Raw genomic sequence first — 22,833 nt, 5'->3', positions numbered from 1 at the left:
ACCGCCTCCCGCCTGCAGCGTGGTATCGCGGTTCAAGGCACAGACAAATCATAGTCCGTACCTCCAGGACAGTCACCCATCACATTGAATCATCACCATCATCAGCCTGTATTTATGTACACTGGCAGGACGAAGGCCTCACCCTGCGATCTCCAATTACCCCTGCCTTGCGCTAGCTTATTCCAACTTGCGTCTACAAGTTTCTTAATTTCATCACCCCGCCTAGTTTTATGGCGTACTCGACTGCGCTTCCCTTCCGTTGGCACCCATTCTGTATCTCTAATGATCCGCCGGTTATCTACCCTTCGCATTACATGGCCTGCCCAGGTCCATTTCTATAGAATATAGAATAACGACTATCCCCGTTTGCTCTCTGATCCACACCGCTCTATTCCTGTCTCTTAGCGTTAGGGCTAACATTTTCCGTTCCATCGCTCTTTGTGCGGTCCTTAACTCGTTCTCGAGCTTCTTTGTTAACCTCCAAGTTTCTGTCCCATATGTTAGCACCGGTAGAATGCAATGATTGTACACTTTTCTTCACATTGATTATTCTCCATGTAATACCTACATATTGTCCCTTTGCTAGGGCTTTTTCTAACAACGAATTTAATGTCATCGGTACTCGTCTTTTAAAGAAAACATCTCTCGCAGGGGAGCACGCAGCGCAAAAGTTCCGCACCATGAAGACCAAGTACAAGGACCTGAAGCGGATGCACGAGGTAGCGCGTGCACACGGGAGGCCCGTCACTCGGCCCAGGTGGCGCTACTATGAACTCATGGATGACTTCATGCGAGGGTGCGAAGATGGCCCCAGGCCCTCCTCGGGACCAGTCATGTGAGCTTCCCCTTCTATGTACCGTGGCTTAGACCATCCAATAGCAGTAGTGGAAAGCCCACGATGTGGCATTAGAGAGCTTTATGTCGGTGTCACACGGCCAATGGCGATCGCGATCGAGCCCGATCCGGATCGAATTTCTTGATCGCGATCGACGATGATCGCTGCTACATGTTCGAACGAATCGGATCGAGTTTGGGTGAGTTCAAGCGCACCAGATATCATTAGCGAAACCAAAAGACATCGAAATTGTCTAATGTGCTTTAAAAAGTGCAATATATAGAACTGTTTTTCAAAAAAAAAAATGTTTTGTTTGTCATTGTGATTGAGGATGTTACCGTCTGCTGATCACATGCAACTCTCAGAACTAAATGGTCGTCAGCCTATAGGATCGCGATCAAAAGGCTCGATCGCGATGCAGGGATCGCGGTTGTCTGGATTCAGATTGAGCAAAATTGTGATCGAAAGTTGCTGTGTAACATCACTCGATCCCGATCGTGCACAATTCATATCGGGCCCGATCGCGATGGAAAGTTACTGTGTGATACCGGTATTTGTGTAAATGTATTAGAGAATTTTAGCGCGTCTGCGGACTACTTACCGTTTACGGATTACCCTAGCCGTTGAGTGGAGTAGCACAGCTGGCGGCGACATCTTGCAACGCTTTGTCCAATAACTACAATGTGCTTGAAAAAAATGTGTAGCGTCAATATTTTCGTAGAAGAAAAATCAGGAAGGTACTGCAGGTTAGCGATTATGTCGCTATGGACGCTTTACGCTTAGCAGTTAATTAAGTAGAATATGGTAAGTCACTTCATTATAAGCTTTGTGTGATCTCTGGCTAAACTCTTGCGTCCCCATATATCGCTACCAGCGTTGTTATGCCGAACAAGCTAAAAAGCAGCGTTTACGCACTACCGGTTAGCCGAGAGGTGTTCGTAGGCGTAGGCGCCCTTGCGCGACTGACGTCGACTCTCCGGCTGGGAGAGTCGGAGAAGAGCAAACGGCGTTTGGTTTGAAATTTAAGCTCTTTCCGCGGTGCGTAGGGATGTAACACTTAGCAGACACGACCGTTAGTGGGCATTGCATGCACTGCGCTTGTGAGCTCAACATGGACAGACTTGGTGGCGACGTTACAATTGCTAGTAGGTACAGCGGGGGCGTGGCACTGCGGGCCACGTGACTTCCGCTTAACACGTGTTGTCATGGCAATCGTGGAGCACCTAGGTGCTTAGGGACTTTTGAGGCACTGGTCTGCACGGGCGCGCGGCGGCTGCTAGTTACTGAGCGTGGCTCTCTTATCTCCGGGACCGGGCGCAGCGACCTTACCGAGCGCAGCTCCTACGTGCGTAGGGAGCGAATCGTTTAGGGCGCGTTGAGTGGCAGGCGGTGTCTGGGCCACGCCGGCCGCGCTTTATGATTGCAGCGTTTGTTCTAGTCTCGGAATTCCTTGCATTAGTGGTGGTGTGGCATGACGGCTTTTGATCTCGGTGAACTGTGGTGGTGTAAAAAAAGCGGATACTGCTCGCGTTTGTACCCCGATGCCGCGGCGGAAGCCGCGGTGCCGGGCGCCGACGCGAAGCGGCGGTCGTTGGGGTGTTGCGGAGCGCAGCGTAGCCACACCCCAAATGAAAAAGATACTGCTCCAGTCAGATAGACTGCTCCCTCCCTGAGAGTGAGATTATATATATTTGCCGCACCACCAATACTGCAAGGATTTCCGCCACTAGAACAAACGCTACAATAATAAAGCGCGGCCGGCGCGGGCCAGACACCGCCAGACACCGCCAGACATTCAACGCGCCCTAAACGATTAGCTCCCTACGCACGTAGGAGCTGCGCTTGGCAAGGTCGCTGCGCCCGGTCCCGGAGATGAGAGAGCCACGCTCAACGGAGACCAGTGCCTCAAAAGTCTCTAAGCGATTATGTCCCTAGGCACCTAGGAGCTCCACGAGTGCCATGACAACACGTGTTAAGCGGAAGTATCCGCTGTACGTACTAGCAATTTTAAAGTCGCGACCTGGTGGGGGGCCCTATAAATGCGAAGCATTTCTTTGCCTGTAGTGCAGAGTCACGGTAAAACGCGAGGCCGCCCAAGGTCGATTGCTCTAGAAATATATTGCGAGAGTGGCCAAAGCGGCGGTCTCCGCGTCATCGTATCGTGACTGTACCGCGAAACCTGTACGATACGATGGCGCTGATGGGCATGGTGACGATGATGGGCATGACTACCGAAGGCATTAGGGCGATGGGCTGACACTGGAGGCATGCATGATAGCGACTCTCTGACGATGACGGCATGACAAAGGCGGCATATAATTACGATTGAATGACGACGGTGTGATTGTAACACAATGAAGAAGATTGACGTCGATGAAATGACGCAGCTGGTATGACGACGCCGGCACGATGACGATGGGATGACGTTACTTAAGTGATGACAATGATAAAAGGACAAGTTTAGGTAATAGGTTAGGTTGGGGGAATAATGCTATTCTCCTTATAAACAAAAATTACTTGCACTGGCAAACCTGCAAAAGATTTATGCGTGCAAGGAGAGCAACGAAATATTATTCGCGCAGTCTTTAGAACTTCAGTACTTATGTGCAGTGGCGCCTCCACTCATCGCCGTTTGATTTTCGGTCATGCTCGTCAGTACTTTGCTGCTATGGTTGCGGACCATGGTTGTATGCGGAACTTGTTTGCTCCGACAAGTAGCTTAACAAGCAAAGAAGAAAGAAAGCGCTCATAAGAGAAACGAGACTAAGAGACTGCGTTGCGCAGTGAGCAATTAATGTCAGTTGATTCTGGGTCAGAGATTGCGAGCAGCAAATAACTTCGACGTGCCCACAGGAAACACGTAATAGATGCGGGCGGTATGTAGAAAGAAAGCCTAAATGTCACAACGCGCTTTATTAACAGCGGAGCTGTTTAAGCCGGCCGTAATTTGTAGCGCGTTAACAGAAAAAAAGTGGGATGTGGGCCGATCCTGCCGGTACTGCAGAAAAGGTCCAAGCGCAATGGCACATACCTCTGTGAACTAGCGAAGCTGAGCCTGGCTAAGTCTAGCTACGCATGGTTGGGACAACTTAAGCTGAGTCAGTCATCGATAGCCAATCGATAGCCAATCAACAGCTAATCGATAATCGAAAAATAGTCGATAAAATCCTGGAAGTGCTGGGGATGACTTCGGTAGTACTTAACCTAGCCCAAAGGCCAGGACAAGCTAGTTGCCCATCAGCGCCGCTGCCTCTTTAGCATTGCGCCTCAGCACAATATTCAGCACCTTTCAGCACAATATTCTAGTAGCACAAGATATGTCCTATAGCAAGAAGCTTCCTTGCTGATATTGAAATACAGGCACATTCAGAGACATAAATAGCAGCATTTCTGCGGTATAGCCTAAAGTGCCAAAGCAAAATAGGGCAGGATATGCGCAGGCGCAGACGGTGCGATTTCAAGCACTCAACAAATTGTCCGGGAGTAAAACCCAGAGCATTATATATATATATATATATATATATATATATATATATATATATATATATATATGTGTGCGTGTGTGCGTGCGTGTGTGTGTGTGTGTGTGTGTGTGTGTGTGTGTGTGTGTGTGTGTGTGTGCATATATACATGTGCATGAACGCAGTCACTGCGTTCATGCGCTATCGTATTGCAGCGCTCTCAACCGTGCTTCGAGCGAAAGAACCATGCGCGCTCACCGTGGCGAAGTGAGCGGCCGCAGCTATAGGCTTCGGCTTCTCAGTGCCTCGGCATCTTTGACGGTGGCACACGGAAAGGGAAGCGCCGTCGTCCCTGATAAGCGACAGGCTTGAGGCACGGTTGAGAGCGCTGCAATACGATAGCGCATGAGCGCAGTGACGTGGTTTTATTTCATATTTCGCGGGTTTTCTTCGAACGCCGAAAAAAAACTCACCATGCGGCATGTACGTTGCCACAACAATTGGATCGGTCATTTCTGAATCCCCTCTACAACATAACGAAACGCACTTGGCCCTAAAGTGAATATTAAAACAAATTGCATAATTGATCTTAATTAATTAACTAATTAAGCAGGATGTTAGTAAATACTCTAAGGATCGCCACATGACGGAATACCATGTATCGTTGGTTTCATTCAGCTGTGGCTAACCACTTTTTGAAAATCCTTGGTTGAAGTTACGTGAAACACCCTGTATATATACTGTATATACACAATATATATGCACACAATGAATACAGGGCTCTTCATTCTACCGGGTTTGATAAAAGTCTAAAATGACACAGCGCATATACACAATAAACTTGTCTGCAGTCATAGTCAAGAAAGAGAAAATTGTCATCCACCCGAGTGTAACACAAAGCTACAAAGGGAACCCATAGCGGTTTCTCAGAAACAGTGTTTTTCGGAACAAACGTCTTCTTCCCAAGGACCGAAAGCGACACGTTGGGCCCCCAGATCTCCTGGCTCTCAAATATTCCGGTGGGAGAGGACACAGCTGAGGTCTTCAGTGGTTTCGAGTTCTGCGGATACTGCAGGAGGCCGACTGATGGCCATTCCGGAGTCAGCCGGGTCGTTGCAGTAATCCGGAGTCAGCGAGTGTTATTTTGCAGCGGCGTGTACCTTAACAGGACCTGCATCATCTCATTAATGGATGATACCCAACGGTAAAAAAAAAAAAAAAAAAAAAAATCAAGGGTGTAGCAGACACTCGCCGCTTCATCGAGCGGAGAGCAGTCGTCGGGTATCCTGCAGCAGCGCCTCTGGTGGTTGGTCACTGAAAAAGGCCTCACGCTCCCCCGTGTATTCGCGCGCCGCTTTGGCCACTCTAGTACACTCAACACCCAAGGTCGCAGATTTTGTCGCCTTTGTCGCCGATGCGCTAGCGCCCCCATGCGCCCGCTCGCTCGCAGCCTCCTTGGTGCACTCGCCGGTACGGGTGCGCGCTCCACAAATAGACGTGTCTAGGTTGCGCTTGGTGCGCTGTGCTTGCGCGTAGGCTTCTACTCGCAGATACAAACAATGCCCCCTCGAAAGTATCAAACGGAAGAGGAGCGTAAGCGTAGTAAGGCTCTGCAGAGACGACAGAGGTATGCGATGCGCACCGAAGCGGCGAGGGCCGCGAGGGAGGAGAGGAAGCGGATACGCGCGGCCCGAGAGCGCGAGCAACGAGAGATTCAGCGCGTGGCCGAGGAGCGGCGCCTCGCCAGGCTGGTCGAGAAAGAAGAGAAGCGCCTCGCGGCCGAACAGCGACGCGCGAAGCGGGCGGCCGCGGAACAGGCCTCTGAGACCATCGTGGCCGAGCGGCGCGGATCGGAGGACCGGCACTTGCGGGGCGCTGACGCGTACGTTCGTCAAACACACATATACAGTTGCGTCGTTTTACTTTCAGATATGCTTCGCATAAACTTATAGAATCGTCTAGGAGGGTTGCTGCTGTAATTTTCATTGAGGGGTTTGAGGAAGAGCAGCGCTCGAGGTGTCCAAGCGATCGACGCCGAATCGAAGCGCCGGAAACTGGTCCGAGTGGCATCGCCATGTGATGTTCGCTAAATAACAGAGCTTCGATAGCTTCAATGCGGGATAGAATCCGAGCACGAATTAAACGCCGCATCCACTTTGCAGGAAACGCTGCACTTAGCCCAACTTTATGAGAACTACGTCCTCAAAGTGCTCTACCATCTGAGCTAACCAGGCGGCTAGCAGATGGCAGGGCGAAGTCGAATTTATCGACAACTCGAAGCAAAGGCAAGTATATGATGTAATAGTTCAGCGGAAATCCGCTAGGTGGAGATAAGTAATTAAAGAGAAACTGAGACTTCCACCCAAATGTAGCAATTCGCGTAGTAGCGAATTGCTACATTTGTAGCGAATTGCTACAAAGAGAAACTGAGACTTCCACCCAAATGTAGCAATTCGCGTAGTAGCGAATTGCTACATTTGGGTGGAAGTCTCAGTTTCTCTTTAATTACTTATCTCCACCTAGCGGATTTCCGCTGAACTATTACATCATATACTTGCCTTTGCTTCGAGTTGTCGATAAATTCGACTTCGCCCTGCCATCTGCTAGCCGCCTGGTTAGCTCAGATGGTAGAGCGGCTGCCCCGGAAAGGCGGTGGTCCCGGGTTCGAGTCCCGGACCAGGACGAATTTTTCTTCAACTGCGAGGCTTTCAAGTTTGTTTCGAAAGGCATTGGTTTTTTTATTTAACACTTATCAACGCTCTGGAAAATGTTGTGCCGATAAGTGCTAGGCTATAGCATCGGGTGCTTAGAATATATTATATTATATCGAGTATTTGGAAGATGATGAACGGTTCCCTCTGAGTAAAAGAAGCCAATCTCAAAGTCATGTCGGAAGTGAGCGTGGAGCCGGAAATACGTCATGGCCGCCATGTTTTGGACACCATCCTTTAAATTAGATTTAGCCAGTAGACCACGTGGAAGCAAGTGATTGCTGCTACACCATTTAACTTCTATATTTGGGGCGAAAGCGCTGTAAGTGCAGTGAATTACTTGAAAAGAAGAAGGATGATTACCACAACAAAAATGAAAACTAAACAAATGGTGGATGACGTTCTGTAACACTTAAGCGCGCATTAAGTGAATAAAGGAAAGAAATATATGTACAACGAGAAATATTGCGATTATGTATAGCTGTCTGTTTCTGCTTGTGTTTTTACAATAACTGGAGTGGTAATCGTTGTTCAATTAGAAACCAATTTATAAGTATAGAATGTACGAAGTACAGGGAAGTTTGAGAGGACAAGTGGATGTGACAATTTGCGGTGACACTGTCCGCGTGCGGATATTCGATGTGGATGGTGACAGCGCGCTCCATCAGCGCAGGACACCATTGTTCACCAAGCGGCTCTTGCTTCGTGCAGGGTCATCTCGAACATTTATTCCGTCGCCGAGCAGTCCCCTGCCGTGGCAACCTCAGAGAGCGAGGCTCCGATAGTCCCGGAAGTGTGAGTATGCCCGACCAAACCGCGCCCTCTACACACTATAAACACGTTACCATTAATCGAAAAGGCGTGCAGTTCGTAATATCTGTAGGTAAACGCAGTACTTCTAATTTTTATTGTTATATGTTGGATTAGGGAAGTTTGGCATCATTTGTGATGCCGGCTACTTCCTTTCCCTTAGTCAAGCAGCTCATATTTATTTATTTATTTATGTATTTTTATTCACGATATACCTTACACAGGGCAATGAGTAAGGAAGCTAACATATTATGCAGAGCAGAAAAGCTTAACATCAAATGCTAACTTGACGAATGTAGTAAATACAAAGGTTAGAAACCAAGGTATAATCAAGTGTAAAAGTATTGCTTTGCACTTGGTTACAGCAACATTAACTCTTTGTTTGGCTGCTTAAGCCCTGTGCCACCAGATGACTGGACCGTGGAGACCGATCGGGTCGCTTCCGTACGTCTACGCTAAAGCTCCTTAATTCATCACAGCAATAGTAGTATGGAGGAGCTTTAATTTACGCCTCCGCTCATGAGTCAAAACGCCCAGCTCGCCTGCAGTTACACGAATACCAGACACGCTCGGCGCTCCGACATAACGCTCGCAACGCAGGCTGCTTGGGTAGCTCTCGCTTGGGATCGACTGCCAGGTGGCTGGCAGAGAGTTTGAAGAAGCTTCGCGCGCTGGCTCCAAGACAACCGGAAGTAGACGACACGACGTCACATCATGACGCAGAGCCAGTGAAGGCAGAGCTTAGCCCCGATCACTCGGCGAACGAGTTGAAGAGAAAAAGCATGGCTATGGAGGAGCGTAAATTGTAATCGTCCGTAGCTCCCCTAATATGAGACGCTTCACACAAATTGTGGTGCGAATGTTTTATTGCAGCTGTATCCTACGCGTCTGCAAAATTTGTCCGAACCGTTTCAGGGACCCTTTAACGAGAACCGCTCGAAACTCACATCGAGTCGCCACCTTGTACGAAACATGTAAATGCATTTCTTCTCGTTTTCATCATCCCAATGCCCGCCTTCATCGTCGTCTCCCGAGTCCTGCGGTGAAACGCACCTCACCTGGTCGAGATTATGTTAGTGGTTATACGAAGCGCCACAGGATGTCACTACCAGCGTCCGGTAAACCCTGTATTACGCGAACGCTATTGCGCTTGCCGGAATACCGAACACGCCGATAAAACTCTTCTAGGCCGTGTTTCTTAGATGTCTTGGATATCTTTCGCAGGTTCCGGGCGTAACGCCGTTGTCACTAAAATTTAAAGGCGTTTCTGCTGCATGCGTCGTGGCTACATGCAATAATTCTTTTTGTCGGTACTAGTCAACACTATGGATCAGGTCAGCCAATTGGAAGCGAGTTCCAAAAGACGGGTTCCTCCTTTGTCCGACTCTGATGGCCTTACGTGCTGCGCCGACTGAGTAGAAGCTTCACGAAAAGCCTTGGCAGTTCTTCAATGGAACACGCGACGGCTCTCGTTAGCTTCGAGCTGTGGCGTTCCACGGGAAGGCCGACCGTGCATTGCGTGAGCTTATTTCTCGTATTTGCCCGAGCGTCGTGCGCATACCTTAGTTGCGAGAGAGAGAAATCTGGGAACTTTTGCTTGTGACTTTTGAGACATCTGGGACCTTTTTTTCTTCTAATGTGCGCTTGCCTAGGTACTATCTGTTACTACCTAGTACCAGGTAGCGTACTACCTAGTAGCGCCACCTAAACTTCCGTCGAAACGGGATCACAGGGGCCGACACAGAGTCCATAATGGCGACGCGGTAGTTGCTTGTCGTCAATGTTTGGTCCGTGTTATTGTGACGCACGTAGCATAACGTTTGCCGCTTCGCAGTGCGTCTTCGGCGCTCTGCCAGCGTTGTCGGCGACGGGAGGAGTACGTACCACATGAGCACGCTCTGGGTATGCGTCGCCCAGCCATGAAGAAGAACTAAAGTATAACCTGCAAATGAGGCTTTTACAATAAAACTAATTCGCACTGACAACGTGTCAATGGTGATTGGTCTACGACCACTAAAGGGGCATGTAAGAAACCGGGAACGAAATTGCGGGGCGACTTCCAGCACAGGTGCCACAGGTGCGCTTTGGTTCCGTAGCTTTCGCTCTATAGCCAAAAAAAGCCCGCGAGTGTGATGGGGGAACGTCATGCAACAATATTGAAACTAGAGGTCGTCGTCACGTGATAGATAAGCGGTAGTGCTTCTAGTCCCATTGCTTTAGCTGCGTCTGCTGTGGTGGTTTCATCCTATCCGCTTCCAAGGTGCGACGATGGCGGGATGACCCGCGAGAATGCGTAGCTTTCGAGGTGTTCGGTAGCGTGACGTTGTTTACTGCACAGCGCTGACGTTCTCTTTCGGCTTTGCGTTTCTTCAGAGGTCTGCGTAGGCATCTCTGGTGGTTTCGTCTCCCCACAACTTCCACTCGAATTTATACAAAATTGCCCGTAACACTTTCACGTGAGCGGATTATTGCTTGGATTGATTGATGTGTTCGTGCCTGTTCCCTGTCTTCTCTTTCCTTCTTTTTTTTTTCTATGCGGTGTTGCACGCTGCACTCGGAGGTACTAAAAAACCGCCGCCAAGCAAACCCGCTAAAGTATATATATATATATATATATGTGTGTGTGTGTGTGTGTGTGTAAAAAAATCTTCGTTTTAATAATCTCGCCAGTTCAATGTGTGCATCGGCTGATATGACAGAACCATACTCAGACGTTCTCCACGGGCTTGCTGGCGGCTCAACCAAACTGAAAACTAACCGTGGCGGTAAGCGCAAGTGGCGCCTTGGAAATTCAATGGTCGTGAGCCATGCAAGGGCAGCTAGCCGGGCGCCCTTGCCTAATCCCTAATCTACGGACCTTATACGCACTTGAAGCTAAGGGCGACGCGCGCGGCTTATTCTTCCTCTGTACATTTGACTGCGAGTTCCAAAGAGGCAAAGGCACACTGCACAGATGGGCCCCGGAGAGAGGGAGGAGCGGTGTCAGAGCACGTTGGCGTGCCAAGCTAGGCAAGTTTTAGGCCTGTGTGCAACAATCTGACTGTGATGTTACTGGGTGCAGGATCACTCCAGAAAGAGATAGAAGCAGCACGCGGAAGCACAAACACACATCAGACTTGTATTGGACACACGTAATACATTTAAACGGCATACACGCAACAGTTCCCCAAAATACGCTCTAGAAGACATGAAGCTATATATAGGTTGTTCAAATGCAGTCTGCCTGCAGTTCACGCGGAAGCAGGTGTCGCCATGTCGGAGACGTCGGGGAACCGGTGTCGGACAGCAGTGTCGGACAGCAGGGTCGGACCGCCTCGTGGAGCTCAGGTAGCCCTACGCCACAATCGATGTACCGGAGCCTCCGCGTGCCCGGTCTATCTATTGTCTATCTATTGCATTGAAGGGTTATACAAGTGCATTATAGAAAGCGCTGCATTAGACGTTTCCGTACGTGAATCAATATATTTTTTTGCGTATTTTGCCTGTTTTGTGAGGAATTGTGGAAACCGTGAGAACTTCACCATTTCGACAAACAATTACGTTCCGTCAGAATGCGCCGATCTCCATCTGTTACAATGAGCCCGTCTTCTGCCGATTTCCGTACACTACGAACCGCGAAATACGGCCACATTTTCTTGCCGAGGCTACCTGAGAGACTTCATGCTGCCTCCTAGTTTTTTTCCTACATGGCGGGCGTCGACGCGGAACTAGGAGATCGTCTTTTCTTCAAGGCACTGTTTTTCAATGGGGGAGCCGTAGGCCTTACTAATACCCGTCGTGCAATCGCGACGCCCGCTGCTGACCGGCAGCGTACGGTAAACTGACTGAGACTTCGTCCCCTCACCATCAATTCCCTCTCGTTTGCGTCACCATCTCCGCGCGCCCGACGGTTGGCTTTTTGTTATCGTCGCAAGATCCTGGAAACAACAACAGGCCTGCGCGCTCGGAGCGCAGACGTCAGTCGCGCGACCTTGATTAGGGCGGCATCGCTCTTCTTTAAAGCCGACGCCGGAGGGCAGCACTTGATGAACAGTTGTGCTCGGGGCGGCGTAGATTTTGCGGCGGCGTGGTTCGCTCAATGTTGTCGCTTGTGCTTGGTGACCAACCGCGCTTCAAAAGTGAACAGTGAAGGTGTGCCCCCCCCCCCCCCCCCCCCCACCTTACGTACTACGTGTGTGTGTGTGTGTGTGTGCCAGCATGGTCGCGGCTATTTCGTCGCAAGAACCGGCGATGAGGCGCACTTCACACCGCCGTCCGCGTTTTGAACCTGGGGCGATGATCGTCGTCGGCTGTGTCTGTTCCTATCCGGTCATGCTGCGCCAATCCTCGTACTTCGCCTGACCACGTGACGTGACGGTCGTCATGCCGTTCAGGTGCTGTGTGCCGGGATGTCGCGGCAATTGCAGCGGAGGTCCCAAGGTGTCAATGTTTTCTTTCCCGAGAGAGGAGGGCCGACGAAGCAGATGGGTTAAAGCGCTACCGCGTCACGACTATCCGTTAACCTGCTATTCAAGGGTGAGTAGTACAATCTCCTAACGCGTATTCTCTGCTCACCAAAGCATGCCGTGTTTGTGTCTTGCGCTATTCCGAGCATCTCGCTGATGATGTTTCGAAGGTCTTAGGCATACATCTCTGCTCACTTGGAACTTCGACGTGCAATACGGCATTCCTTGCAAGTCCAAACTAACTACGCAGCCGTATAATAATAAAAAAAAATTCCATGAACAAATGTCTAACATAGTCATCCTGTGTTAGTATTTAGTACCGTATTCGCATCAATTGTTTTCTATAGTGCTACGTTGTTACGCACTTCATTGTACGGTTTGGTTATTTAGTTTGCTCAAAGAGCGGTGATATTGCTTGTCTTGTCACAGGTCTGTGAGCTTCACTTCCTCGAGTGCTTCATTGTGAGGAAGTCCGTCTACGACGATCTCCGTACAGGGAGAAAAATCGAAGTCAACCTGCCGGCCCCACGTCTACATCCCAATGCCGTACCGACCGTCTTCGAAGATTGCCCAGAGTATTTATCGAAACCTCACAGTTATGCCAGAGCAAACGAGAGCGCCAGCCAGTGTAGTTAACCCTAACAATGCCCGCACTCTGGATACATTGAGAAGATGTTGAGCAGCGTTCTCAGTGGAACTCAGCCTGCAAAACTCTAAAAAGCTCTCCACGGTGCAGATAATACAGTCTAATTACATGTTCGATTTCTGTGCTTATACTATGACGCTGCTGTAATGCCAAAGTTAACTATACCTTTGGGCGTTTTTGCACTTACGCAGCGTTATTTGTTAGCTCCGAATATTAATTATTGGCATTTAGGGCGCTGGGTAAAACCACGATCGAATGAGGCAGCGCATGGTGACGTGACTTGTGTCTCCTTTGAAGTCAGAGAAGCTTAGAGCTAAATTAGTTTTGAAGAAAGATTCAGGAACATGTATAAAAGGAAATGCGCAGTACAAACTTACAGTATTATCTGCACCTCGAAAATGGAGACAAGGCATGGAGGAAGTAGTCCAGAAAGTTGCCAATCAGGTACAGGGTATTAAACTGGAGTCATCAAAAAGAAAGCAACAGGGACACAAACGGTAAATTGTATGGAATTGATGGAAAGAAAAGAAGTCCGTGGAGATTTACCAACACGGGGAAGAAGTCAGGAGAGAAAATCTTTAAAATAACACAAAGGGCAGTGCCTTGCTGTTTGAGGCCCGAGCTGGCTGCCTGATGTCAAAATAATACCGGAGTAAATATTCGCAACAGGATGAGATATCTATCGCTGCAGTAAAAGGCCGAAGACGACTGAGCTTAATGTAATGGCACGCCAAGATATTCACCCAGCAAGAACCGCAGGGAACGTACGTCCACCTTCCAGAAGCGCTGGGAGAATGGAAGCATTAACTGGTCAGCAGGGGAGATAAGAAGGAGAAGCTTATAGTATTCCTGAAAAAAAGTTAACAGTGGGGAAGAGATTGATAGAGTCCGGGTCGCTACAAGCGTAGGTACAATATAGGTATAGAGGTTAAAAAAAAAAAAAGATAAGAAAAGATCAGGAAGAGATAGGCAAAAATGCTAGGTGCAATAGATGCAAAATCTGATTAGCTCAAGCAGCCAGTGTGATTATTTGTCGCCTCACCTCTCCAAGGAGGATGCCAATGTAATTGTTATTATCGCCATGATCATACGCAATCAATAAATACGGGTGTCGATACCGTCTACACTCTCAAAATACTTGCACCCTTTGGGGCGCAAGTGTTTTGTTACCCCTAAGTATACCTATTTGTACCCCTATTTTGTTACCCCTACGTATACTGTTACTTAGGGGTAGCCTTTATAGGGACCTGTAAGTGGTCCGCTATAATTACTTTTTTTCTTTCAGCGCTCTCTCACTAAACATGCAAAAACGGCTGAGGGAAGATTACAGTCATTCTTTTATTTTCTGACCGCCCTCCCGCCACGTTTATCTTTCTGTTTTCGTGTTAAGTTGACGATCTTTTATGCTGTATTCGCGCTCTCTTTTTTTTTTTTTTTTTTTTTTGCGGTAAGAGTAGCAGTCACATTCGAGAAATTCCAACGAAGGTGGGACTAGGGCTGGGCGTCGGTTAGCAAATTTTAGCCAGATTAATCGGTACCCGTTAACAGAATATAATAATCGATTAATGTATCTATTAATCGAATTTCTGGATTTACGTACATAAGCGGGAAAATATAATAAAAGCCAGCGATATGTCACGATACATGCTCTTTAAGGAAAGAAAATGCTGTGCCATTTGAATCGACAGTTGCCTTTATTATATTACTTGAATGACTACATATGCGTAAATAGACATTCAAGCATGTCGAGCTCAGTCCAAGGCTATCGCAAGTCCAGCTTCCGAGGCAAAGAAGCTTGTTAACGTTATGTGGTCGTGGAGAGTTCCACGCTCATGCCAACTTCAGTGAAGACACACTCGCATGACATTGATGTTTCCTCGATGGGAATCAGCGTCTTTACAACCGGCGTTATGTCCGGTGATTTTGGTCACGTGACCGAGTAATTGCAATAAAAAAATTGGTCATGATTAAAGCTTTTATCGATTAATCGGAAGGTTAACTGATTCATCGCCCAACTCTAAAGGAGATATGTTTAGAAGATGCGAGCCGATTAAATCGGCATCCAGAGACGGATGTGTGGCTTGAAAGGAAAGACAGAATTTAGTGGCCCAATTACGAGGAACCGTGAGAATTGCGGACATTGTAACTAAGCTAAGAGGTGGAAGACTAAGTCAGAGTGTCTTGGCGCGAAGAGGGGAGAATGGGAGCTGTGTTGGGGAGATTGTAGTGGTAATCGACTCGATGAGGCGAAACAATTCAACTGTGAAGAATGAGCAACTGATAGAGTGAAGAAGAAGAAACATCAACTAAAGCTCGGCGATTGTATAGTAAATTGTAAATAGCCAAGAGAAGTTCTGATATGTATTCCTTTTTATTAAACAGTCTGAATTTTATGAAAGTGTACTGAAAAGTTCATGGTTAATTATCCTATTGAGAGTGGTCAAAGTCATTTTTTATTCATGCATTTAGTGCGTACCCAATATTGTGGTACTTGCACAGGTGATCGCGCGTGCTCTGTGGATGAACAATGTGGCCGTTTTTCGGTGGTGAAACATGAACGCGCGACAAAATTAAAATAAAATAAATGCGCCTTTTTCGCGGTGATCCCGAAGTGGCTAGGCGTCATGCATGCGTGCTTCTAGCGCGCACGTAAATTCGACCCTCGTTACACTGCTTGACTCAATAGTCGAGCCGGGTGACATCGTCTTCAATCGCTAGCACATAATTTTTCCCACCCTGACTTCACAATTTCACATTCTAAGGGCGCGTTTTACTCATTCCTCTGTCGGAGCCAGATCAGCGTTCTTGCATGTGCTGCTTACGTGAGCGTTGCGCGCTCACACGTTAGTGTTCAGGCTAAGGAGCTGTGTGTAATATCACAGCATGGTACGCTCTCTGGTCCGAGCGGAAGGCATAGTAAACGTCAAGTCGAATCAATATAATCCTTCCATCACAAACGCCTTCAGTTTTCCGTCAGTCACGTGGGATTCCTCCATATGCACGTGTATGTGTAGTGTAGGCTCCCTCTCGTGCACCATCGAGGTGGGATGCGTGTAACGCGGCATCCGGCGTTCTTCATCGTACCAGCGTTGTGACACGCCTGGTATCTGTCAGGACACTATTCCCGCTTCTTAGCAGCAGTAAGCTATTGCCATGCCGCCTCCAGGAATTGACAGAACACCGGGTACGGCGCTCGAGCGCAACCTTGCTATCGGTTTGAATGTATCGCCCTTCAGGCGAAACTGCCAATATTTTTTCAATCGAAGCTTGTATACGCTAGCATGTGCCGGCGATGTAACGCTAAAAAAATCGCGTCCCTTCCCCTAGCGGAAAATGGGGGCAAGCGAAGCTTGTCCTGGGTGCACCTTGTGTTTGACGGTTATGTTTCTTGTGAGTAACTTGATCGTGACCGAGGGAAGGTCAGCGGCGGAGTGCCGCAGCTTCAGCGGCTCGCACCGTAGGATCGACCCGTCCACGACGCGCCCTTTCACGGGCGATCACCCGTCGGCACTCGGCGAGAGCTGCCTGTTGTTCGCGGGTATGCACTATGCGCGGCCGTCCCATCGGTTTTCAGAGACTGAACAGAACTAAGTGGTTCGTTGTGAGAAAGGGAGAGGGCGATATCTTCAGCAGCCCTTGAGGGAGCACGGCTCAGCGCCAGGAACTGAACGGAAACGAAGCGGGCGTAGCGCGCGCGAAACCCTCTCCTCCCCTTTCCCTCCGGGCCCGGCGGAAGCGACACGGCTCTGATTGGCTGCGCATGTGGCGTGAGCGCGCGCCTACGCAGCTGGCACCGTGCCTAATGACTCACGCGCCGACGCCGGCGAGCCATCGTTCGAGCCGGAGCTTTCTTCTTTCTTCTTTTTTAGCGTTACATCGCCGGCGCAGGCTATCGTATTCAAGCTTCGCTTGAAAAAAAAAAAATAACAGCTGCTCTCAGAGCTGCGCAGGTGCAGGGATTGCTATAAAAAATAAGCAATAGACCCATGCAACGGAGAATCCTGCTACGCCGCCGCGCTACTGACGCCATTCTCGCCGCCAATAGGAGCCGTGTGTCTTGGTAACGTGAGAGGAACGAGTGTTTCTCGCGTCAGAACACTATCGGAGCTACGATGGGTCGGCCGCGCGTCGTGCGATCGGCCGAAGAACAGGCGGCGTTTGAGGAACGCCGCCGGGAACTCACTCGAGAAAGGGCTCGTCGTCGACGTGCCGACCGTGCCGTGAGGGAGCGCGAAGCCGAGGCATTACGACTACGAAGAGCCGCGGATCCCGAGATGAGGGAGCGCCAAGCCAACGCCAAACGTCAACGGAGAGCTGCGGATCCCGAGATGAGGGAACGGGAAGCAGAAAGGCGTCGACAACGTCGTCTCGGAGTCTACCCCGAAAAGAAAAACAACGAATGCCTCGGCAACGCTAGCGTCAACTTTCCCGGTGCGACGGCCAAGTTTCAGCGCGAGTTTCTTGACGGGAACTTAGGGGCCAGCTGCAGCGTGTGCGATCGGTTGTGTTTTGATCGCGACGTGGTTCTCGTCAGTGGAATTAGTTCCAATGAACAACGACGAAACGTATTCGATGTTTTAAAGGAACATTACCCCAACCGTGACTGCAACGAGTTTAAAATTTGTGGTACGTGTAAAGACTCGTTAGTTCGAGGACTACTACCGGCATTTAGCACCGTCAACGGGTACGTATATTGTCACGTCACGCGCATCCAAAGAACCACCGATAACGTTCTAGAAACTTCCGATACAGGCGCGTCCTGCGCAAAGCGATAACGTTTAACATTTGTTAGCCGGTGGAAAGCGGCCACCGGTGAAAGATAAACATGCATACGTGTCAATATTCTCCCATACCCGCTCATTTAGCCAAGTTGAACCCGGTCAAGGAGAGACTGATTGCGCGTTTGCCATTCGTGTGCATCCGGCGCTTGACGCATGGAATCCAATAGTTCGGAATCAAGGGACAAATCGTTAACGTTCCCTATAATGTGCAACGAACGGTGCAGTGCTTGGCGCGTGGCATTACTGAGGACGCTGTGATAGAGGTTCACGTTAAACGTCGACTTCTCGCTAAACCAACGTAGCATTGTCAAGAAATCCAACATTAACGTGTGGTTGAATTTCCTCACACTAACACCCCTGTATCGTCATTACAAGATCAGCGCAGACAGTGCAACGTTGGATGCAATTCCCGATGATGACGATGACGGTATACAATTGACGAAGCTGAAATTGAACAAACTGCTCAGGCAGGTCGACGGTCCTAGTGATCCCATACAGTGTGCTTCTGCCATTCATGCAGTGTCGGAAACTGTCGTGTACGATGACAATGCCATATCGGACCACCAGCTTCTAGAGGGGGGTTCGCATTTCTTGTCTATAGCTCCTGGTGAAGGACGGGTTCCCATTTGCTTTCTTTACGACGAACATGCAGAAGAACTTTCGTTCCCCCAGATCTACTTGGGTCAGCCCCCAAAAATCGTCGGGCCACGCGCAACACCATTCGCAAAAGCTAGCAGTGAGATACGCCGTAGGGACAGACGTGGTGTTGAGCCTGCACACGTCTTGTATATGGCTACGAAGGTTATGCGTTATAACATCGCTGAGAAAAAGAATTAAACCTCAGCCAATTTTTTACTTGTGCTTCGATTCTTATTCCTGTCATGTCGTACAAATGCACTGTTTTGTTAAAGACCTTTGCTCTGCACTAGACTGGATCGCCTAGTTTCAGTAACTCATTGTTTTGATGATCTTGCTGCAGGTGGCCTTCCGAACATTCTGTAAGCGACGGACCTGAAAAGAAGTGAGTGTAACCAGCTCCTTTCAGCATGTTCATGGCTTATAAATCAGCCTGAGGGGTTGGAATGATCAACTCTTCCTGAACAAATGATTGCGTATAGATGTTTGAATGAACAATGGACAATGGAATGAACAATGGAGCAGTGTTCATTTTTTTTAGCGCTCTTTGTTGCTGCCCTCGTCAGTGGTGGTAGGCAATGTAGTCAGTGACAAAATAAATTCAGTGTAAGGTGTGCCCAAAGAATACCGCCGCATCTACCTTCTGTTCCTCCGCGAAACATAGCTTCCGAGAGCCTTCGTTCGTGACGTCGTGGAAATAAATGAACGCAATTGGCTGTTGCATCCATACATATTTTGTATGAGTTGAACAGTGGTGTGTTAGCCGCGGCATTCTTATAAGTTGCCACCGACCGTAAGCTCTATCAATGATCTGCCTTTATCGCAGGAGAATAAAGCAGGAGCCCCAGTACGACGAAGACGTCTCGTGGGACACGAACGACAGCGTCGATGATCGCGTGGACGGCGAGTCGCTGAGCAGCAACCAGGCCCAGGTGCAGCAGCATCGTGCAGAGGCGACGTTGGAGAACACTGCGGATACCTCGATGGCGAGCACGTCAGCGTCTCCAACTGGCGGGTCGCAACAGGACGCGTTCCACTTCTTCGGCATGATGGTTGCCGACAGGCTACGTCGGCTCCCGAGGGGCCCGGCCCTCAGAGCGCTAAACGCCATGCACCAGGTGCTGTTCGAGCACGAAGCGGAGGCCGGCTTCTGACTTCAGCGGTGTTGATGTGCGCGGGTGATGTGCCGCTGTGCAGTCGGGCTTCGCAGGACCTTTGCTGCACATGCTTCATTGAGACTCCAGGTCTCACCATTTACGTGTCTTCGACTACATACTCTTCAGTAACTTCGCAATTTTCTTTCCTCCGGCCCTTCTCACATCTCGCACTACCTTAGTTGATCACCACTTCATGGAATGTTTAGTTTTACTCTCCCTAGGAATTCCACTTCCCACCCATCACGTATCTGTCCACAACTTCCCACACTCCTCATAAACTTTCCAACGCCAGTGTACGCACAACTGCTGCCGCACCCCCTCTGCAAGTCTCCAGAGATTCTCAAAGGGTGCAACTGCGTGCGAAATGGTTCAGTGGCCAGTGCCTGTCATCGGACAAAGACGGTAGCGGCATCGCAATCACCGACGGCTGTTCCGTGACAGGGAACGCTGGTGGCCCGTTCTAGGAATGCGCCATTTTGATGAGATGTGATTGATTGTTGCAAGGCAGGGACGTGTGCGAGTGGCCGTAGACTCTTGTTCGTTGCATTGTGTGTGATTTAGTGTTGGCCATCGCAGCAGCGTTTTCCAGGTCATCTTATAATCAACTGCTCCATTTCAGAAGATTGTTTGCTGAAAGTGTACAGTGAAAGAGCGAGTGTCTTTCGAGTGATAGCGAACCCAAAATGCCGCCTCGCCCGGAATTTAGAACTAGTCAGTTTTTCATCTGAACTGTCACATTCGGCACCCTGTCGCCATTCTGCTCCCACGTGTCGCCTACAGTGAGAGCACCGTTGCACCGTTGCACTATACACATTATGCATTTAATATGCATAATGTGTATACATAGTAATGTATAGTATATGTATGCATGATATTTTGTCAGTGAACGTATACAGGGTGTTCATTTTTAAATTTACGGAATTTTTAGAAATCGCCTGTGCCATGTAGCATAATTCGTATCATTGAGCTGGGTTATTCGATAAGGCGGACATTGGTAGCACGATTAATCGAAACACATATTCAACTAATTAACAAAAATTCACTAATTAATTTAGTTAATTACTTCACGACGCGTATTGCAATTTACGAATTGTAGTCGATGAGCTTGTCAGGCGTATCCACTTGGAATGAATTTCTAGAATGACACCAGTTTGGAGACATGCGCCATCAAACTCGCCGCGAAAATGCACTTTCTTGCCACTTACTTTTATACCAAAATGCTGTTTTATACATTGAAGCACGAAAGTAAGTGAAATGCCCAAGCATTTCGCCCCACACATTGGGAAATAATATCTCGAAACTGGTGTCATCCTGGAAATTCATTTCAAGTGGATGCGTCTTGCACGCTCACCGGCTACAATTCGTAAATTGCAATATGTGTCGTCAAGTAATTAACTAAGAAGTTCATTAGTAATTTTCTGTCAATTAGTTGAATATGTGTTACGATTTCTAGTGCTACTAATGTCCGCCTCTTCGAATAACCCAACTCAACGATAAGAATTATGCTACTTGCCACAGGCGGTTTTTGAAAATTCCGTGAAGCTTTATTTTGAACACCCGGTATAGTATGTGTGGAAACGCTCACGTTGCGGGGCGTTTGGGCATTCGCCGCAGCCAGTACAAATACTTGGAGGCCCCATACTACGGCACAAAAGCATTGAACAGGTCGTGACCCTGTTTTGTTACTGCAATTTGTTTATTAGAGGCACGGTTTGCGCGTGTTTTGTTATGAAGAATCATTCCCGAATAAAGCTCTCAGTTAACTGTTTTCTCTTGTACGGCATGACACTCCAAAAACGCAGCAGTTTTCCCGTGTGAAAGAAGATATTGTCTTAACTTTGCGCACTCAGATTCAATTGACGCAGTTAATATTAGGCAATGAATTGCAGTGAAATGGGTGATTTATCCACTAAACGAGTAGAAACAGTACAAAAAATGGTCAAGAGACGTAACAAGCTGCATTAGCCTTGGAAACTGATTGCATATTTTTTCCAATCGTGTTCAATTTAACTGGGTCGTGCTGGGGTAAATTGAAGTCGGCCATCGTAACAGTGACCCCCAGAAACACTCGCGAAAAGGCCAAAACATTGAACTTGGCATGACTGACAGGTGCCGTGAGGCAAGAAAACACTGAGCGGTGGGACAGCAATAAAAAAAAAAAAAAAAAAAAAACCACTAACGTACAAACACGTTAATGAATCTCCTAGCGACGAACCCACGTACTGAAAACAGCTGCTTTTATCGCGTTGCCCTTGATTATGTCGGCGTGTGACAACCTTTAGCGAGAGAAAAACAACAGGCCGCTCCGCGATGCATGTTCGTGATTGCTCCTGCAGCTTTACGTACGCTGCATTAAGTATACGTCCAACACCATCACTGCGCATATGTGCTTGCATTACTGCTTATAACTTGGCCGAAGGTCAAAGTTGACGCCACACGTTACATGCGTTAACGATAATGACGTTGCGTTAGAATTACGCTCGAAATAGTGTTTAGTTTGTTACTGTCTTTTGAAAGAAAGACATTTCATTTGTTCCGCTGCGATTGAACGAGACTGCTGCTTTGTAGGATAGCCCGCGATGAGCACTTTCGGAAACAGCATTGTTGATTTCCCTGTGGAGTCTTTAATTAATGGTAACTAATCATCAGGGAGTTTGGTCGCGCAGCGAAGGGTAAAGATAAGGACTAAGATAAAGTGCCAGAACTTGCAAGAAAGAACGACCAGTTGTGAAATCACGAGGGAACATGAGCAATAATTGAAAGGCCACGTTCCATCCCATCGCCATTAAACTTCGTTCTCTGAATGTAAAACATAGAATATTATGTATCTACTCGTGTTCGATCAATATAGTTCACACTTTTAGGGTCTACTTAACGCCGCTCGCTGTTCAGCCTGTCCCTCTTTGGTAAGCACCTATCATAATTAAGGAGCACCATCAGCAGGTGCGTCATCATAACCATTTGGCGGTTGGGCTGTTCAGCAGCTACACACTATACTGCTCTGTACACGCACTGCAGATACTAAAAAAGAAAAGAAAAAAAAAAAGAAAAAAAGAAGAAAGAAAAAAAGAAACCGTAGCAACTGCTAATTCGTTTGCGGTCCTTAAGTAACCGAGGAACACTAAACCAGTCAGGAGAGGTGAAATATTTTCTTCGGAATACCATATTTACATTCTTCTTGCGGAAAAGGTTGACTAGTAGGGAAAAATATATAGCGCCAAACATAATTATTTTCAATTTCAGGCCAAAAGTTGAATGCGGGTACGTCATTGCGACGCCACGGATTTTAAAGTACATCATTTTTGGCTGCTTTGGCGCAAGTTCTCCAAACTTGTTACCTGTTGCCCTCGC

At 48.3% G+C, this 22,833-nt stretch overlaps 1 protein-coding gene across 3 annotated transcripts; it reads left to right on the top strand.

Moving 5' to 3' along the window:
* Positions 1 to 627: 627 nt before the first annotated feature.
* Positions 628 to 22,049, top strand: LOC119457861 (uncharacterized). Of its 3 annotated transcripts, XM_049670499.1 has the most exons (5): positions 11,227 to 12,332; positions 12,692 to 12,837; positions 14,194 to 17,592; positions 18,669 to 18,710; positions 19,152 to 22,049. In XM_049670499.1, exons 3-5 carry the CDS (start codon positions 17,021 to 17,023, stop codon positions 19,477 to 19,479), a joined length of 942 nt encoding a protein of 313 aa, XP_049526456.1. In that variant the 5' UTR covers positions 11,227 to 12,332; positions 12,692 to 12,837; positions 14,194 to 17,020; the 3' UTR covers positions 19,480 to 22,049. The 3 variants fall into 3 exon arrangements, with proteins under 3 accessions (XP_037575543.2, XP_049526456.1, XP_037575544.1); XM_037719615.2 differs by lacking the exons at positions 11,227 to 12,332; positions 12,692 to 12,837; positions 14,194 to 17,592 and adding exons at positions 628 to 835; positions 7,719 to 7,802 and having other exon boundaries at positions 19,152 to 22,026; XM_037719616.2 differs by lacking the exon at positions 14,194 to 17,592 and having other exon boundaries at positions 11,235 to 12,332; positions 19,152 to 22,036.
* Positions 22,050 to 22,833: the final 784 nt, after the last annotated feature.

Source organism: Dermacentor silvarum, chromosome 7 (assembly GCF_013339745.2).
Source record: "Dermacentor silvarum isolate Dsil-2018 chromosome 7, BIME_Dsil_1.4, whole genome shotgun sequence".
NCBI classification, from domain to species: domain Eukaryota; kingdom Metazoa; phylum Arthropoda; class Arachnida; order Ixodida; family Ixodidae; genus Dermacentor; species Dermacentor silvarum.
Note: the sequence above shows the minus strand (reverse complement) of the source record. Positions and strands in the feature narration are given on the sequence as shown.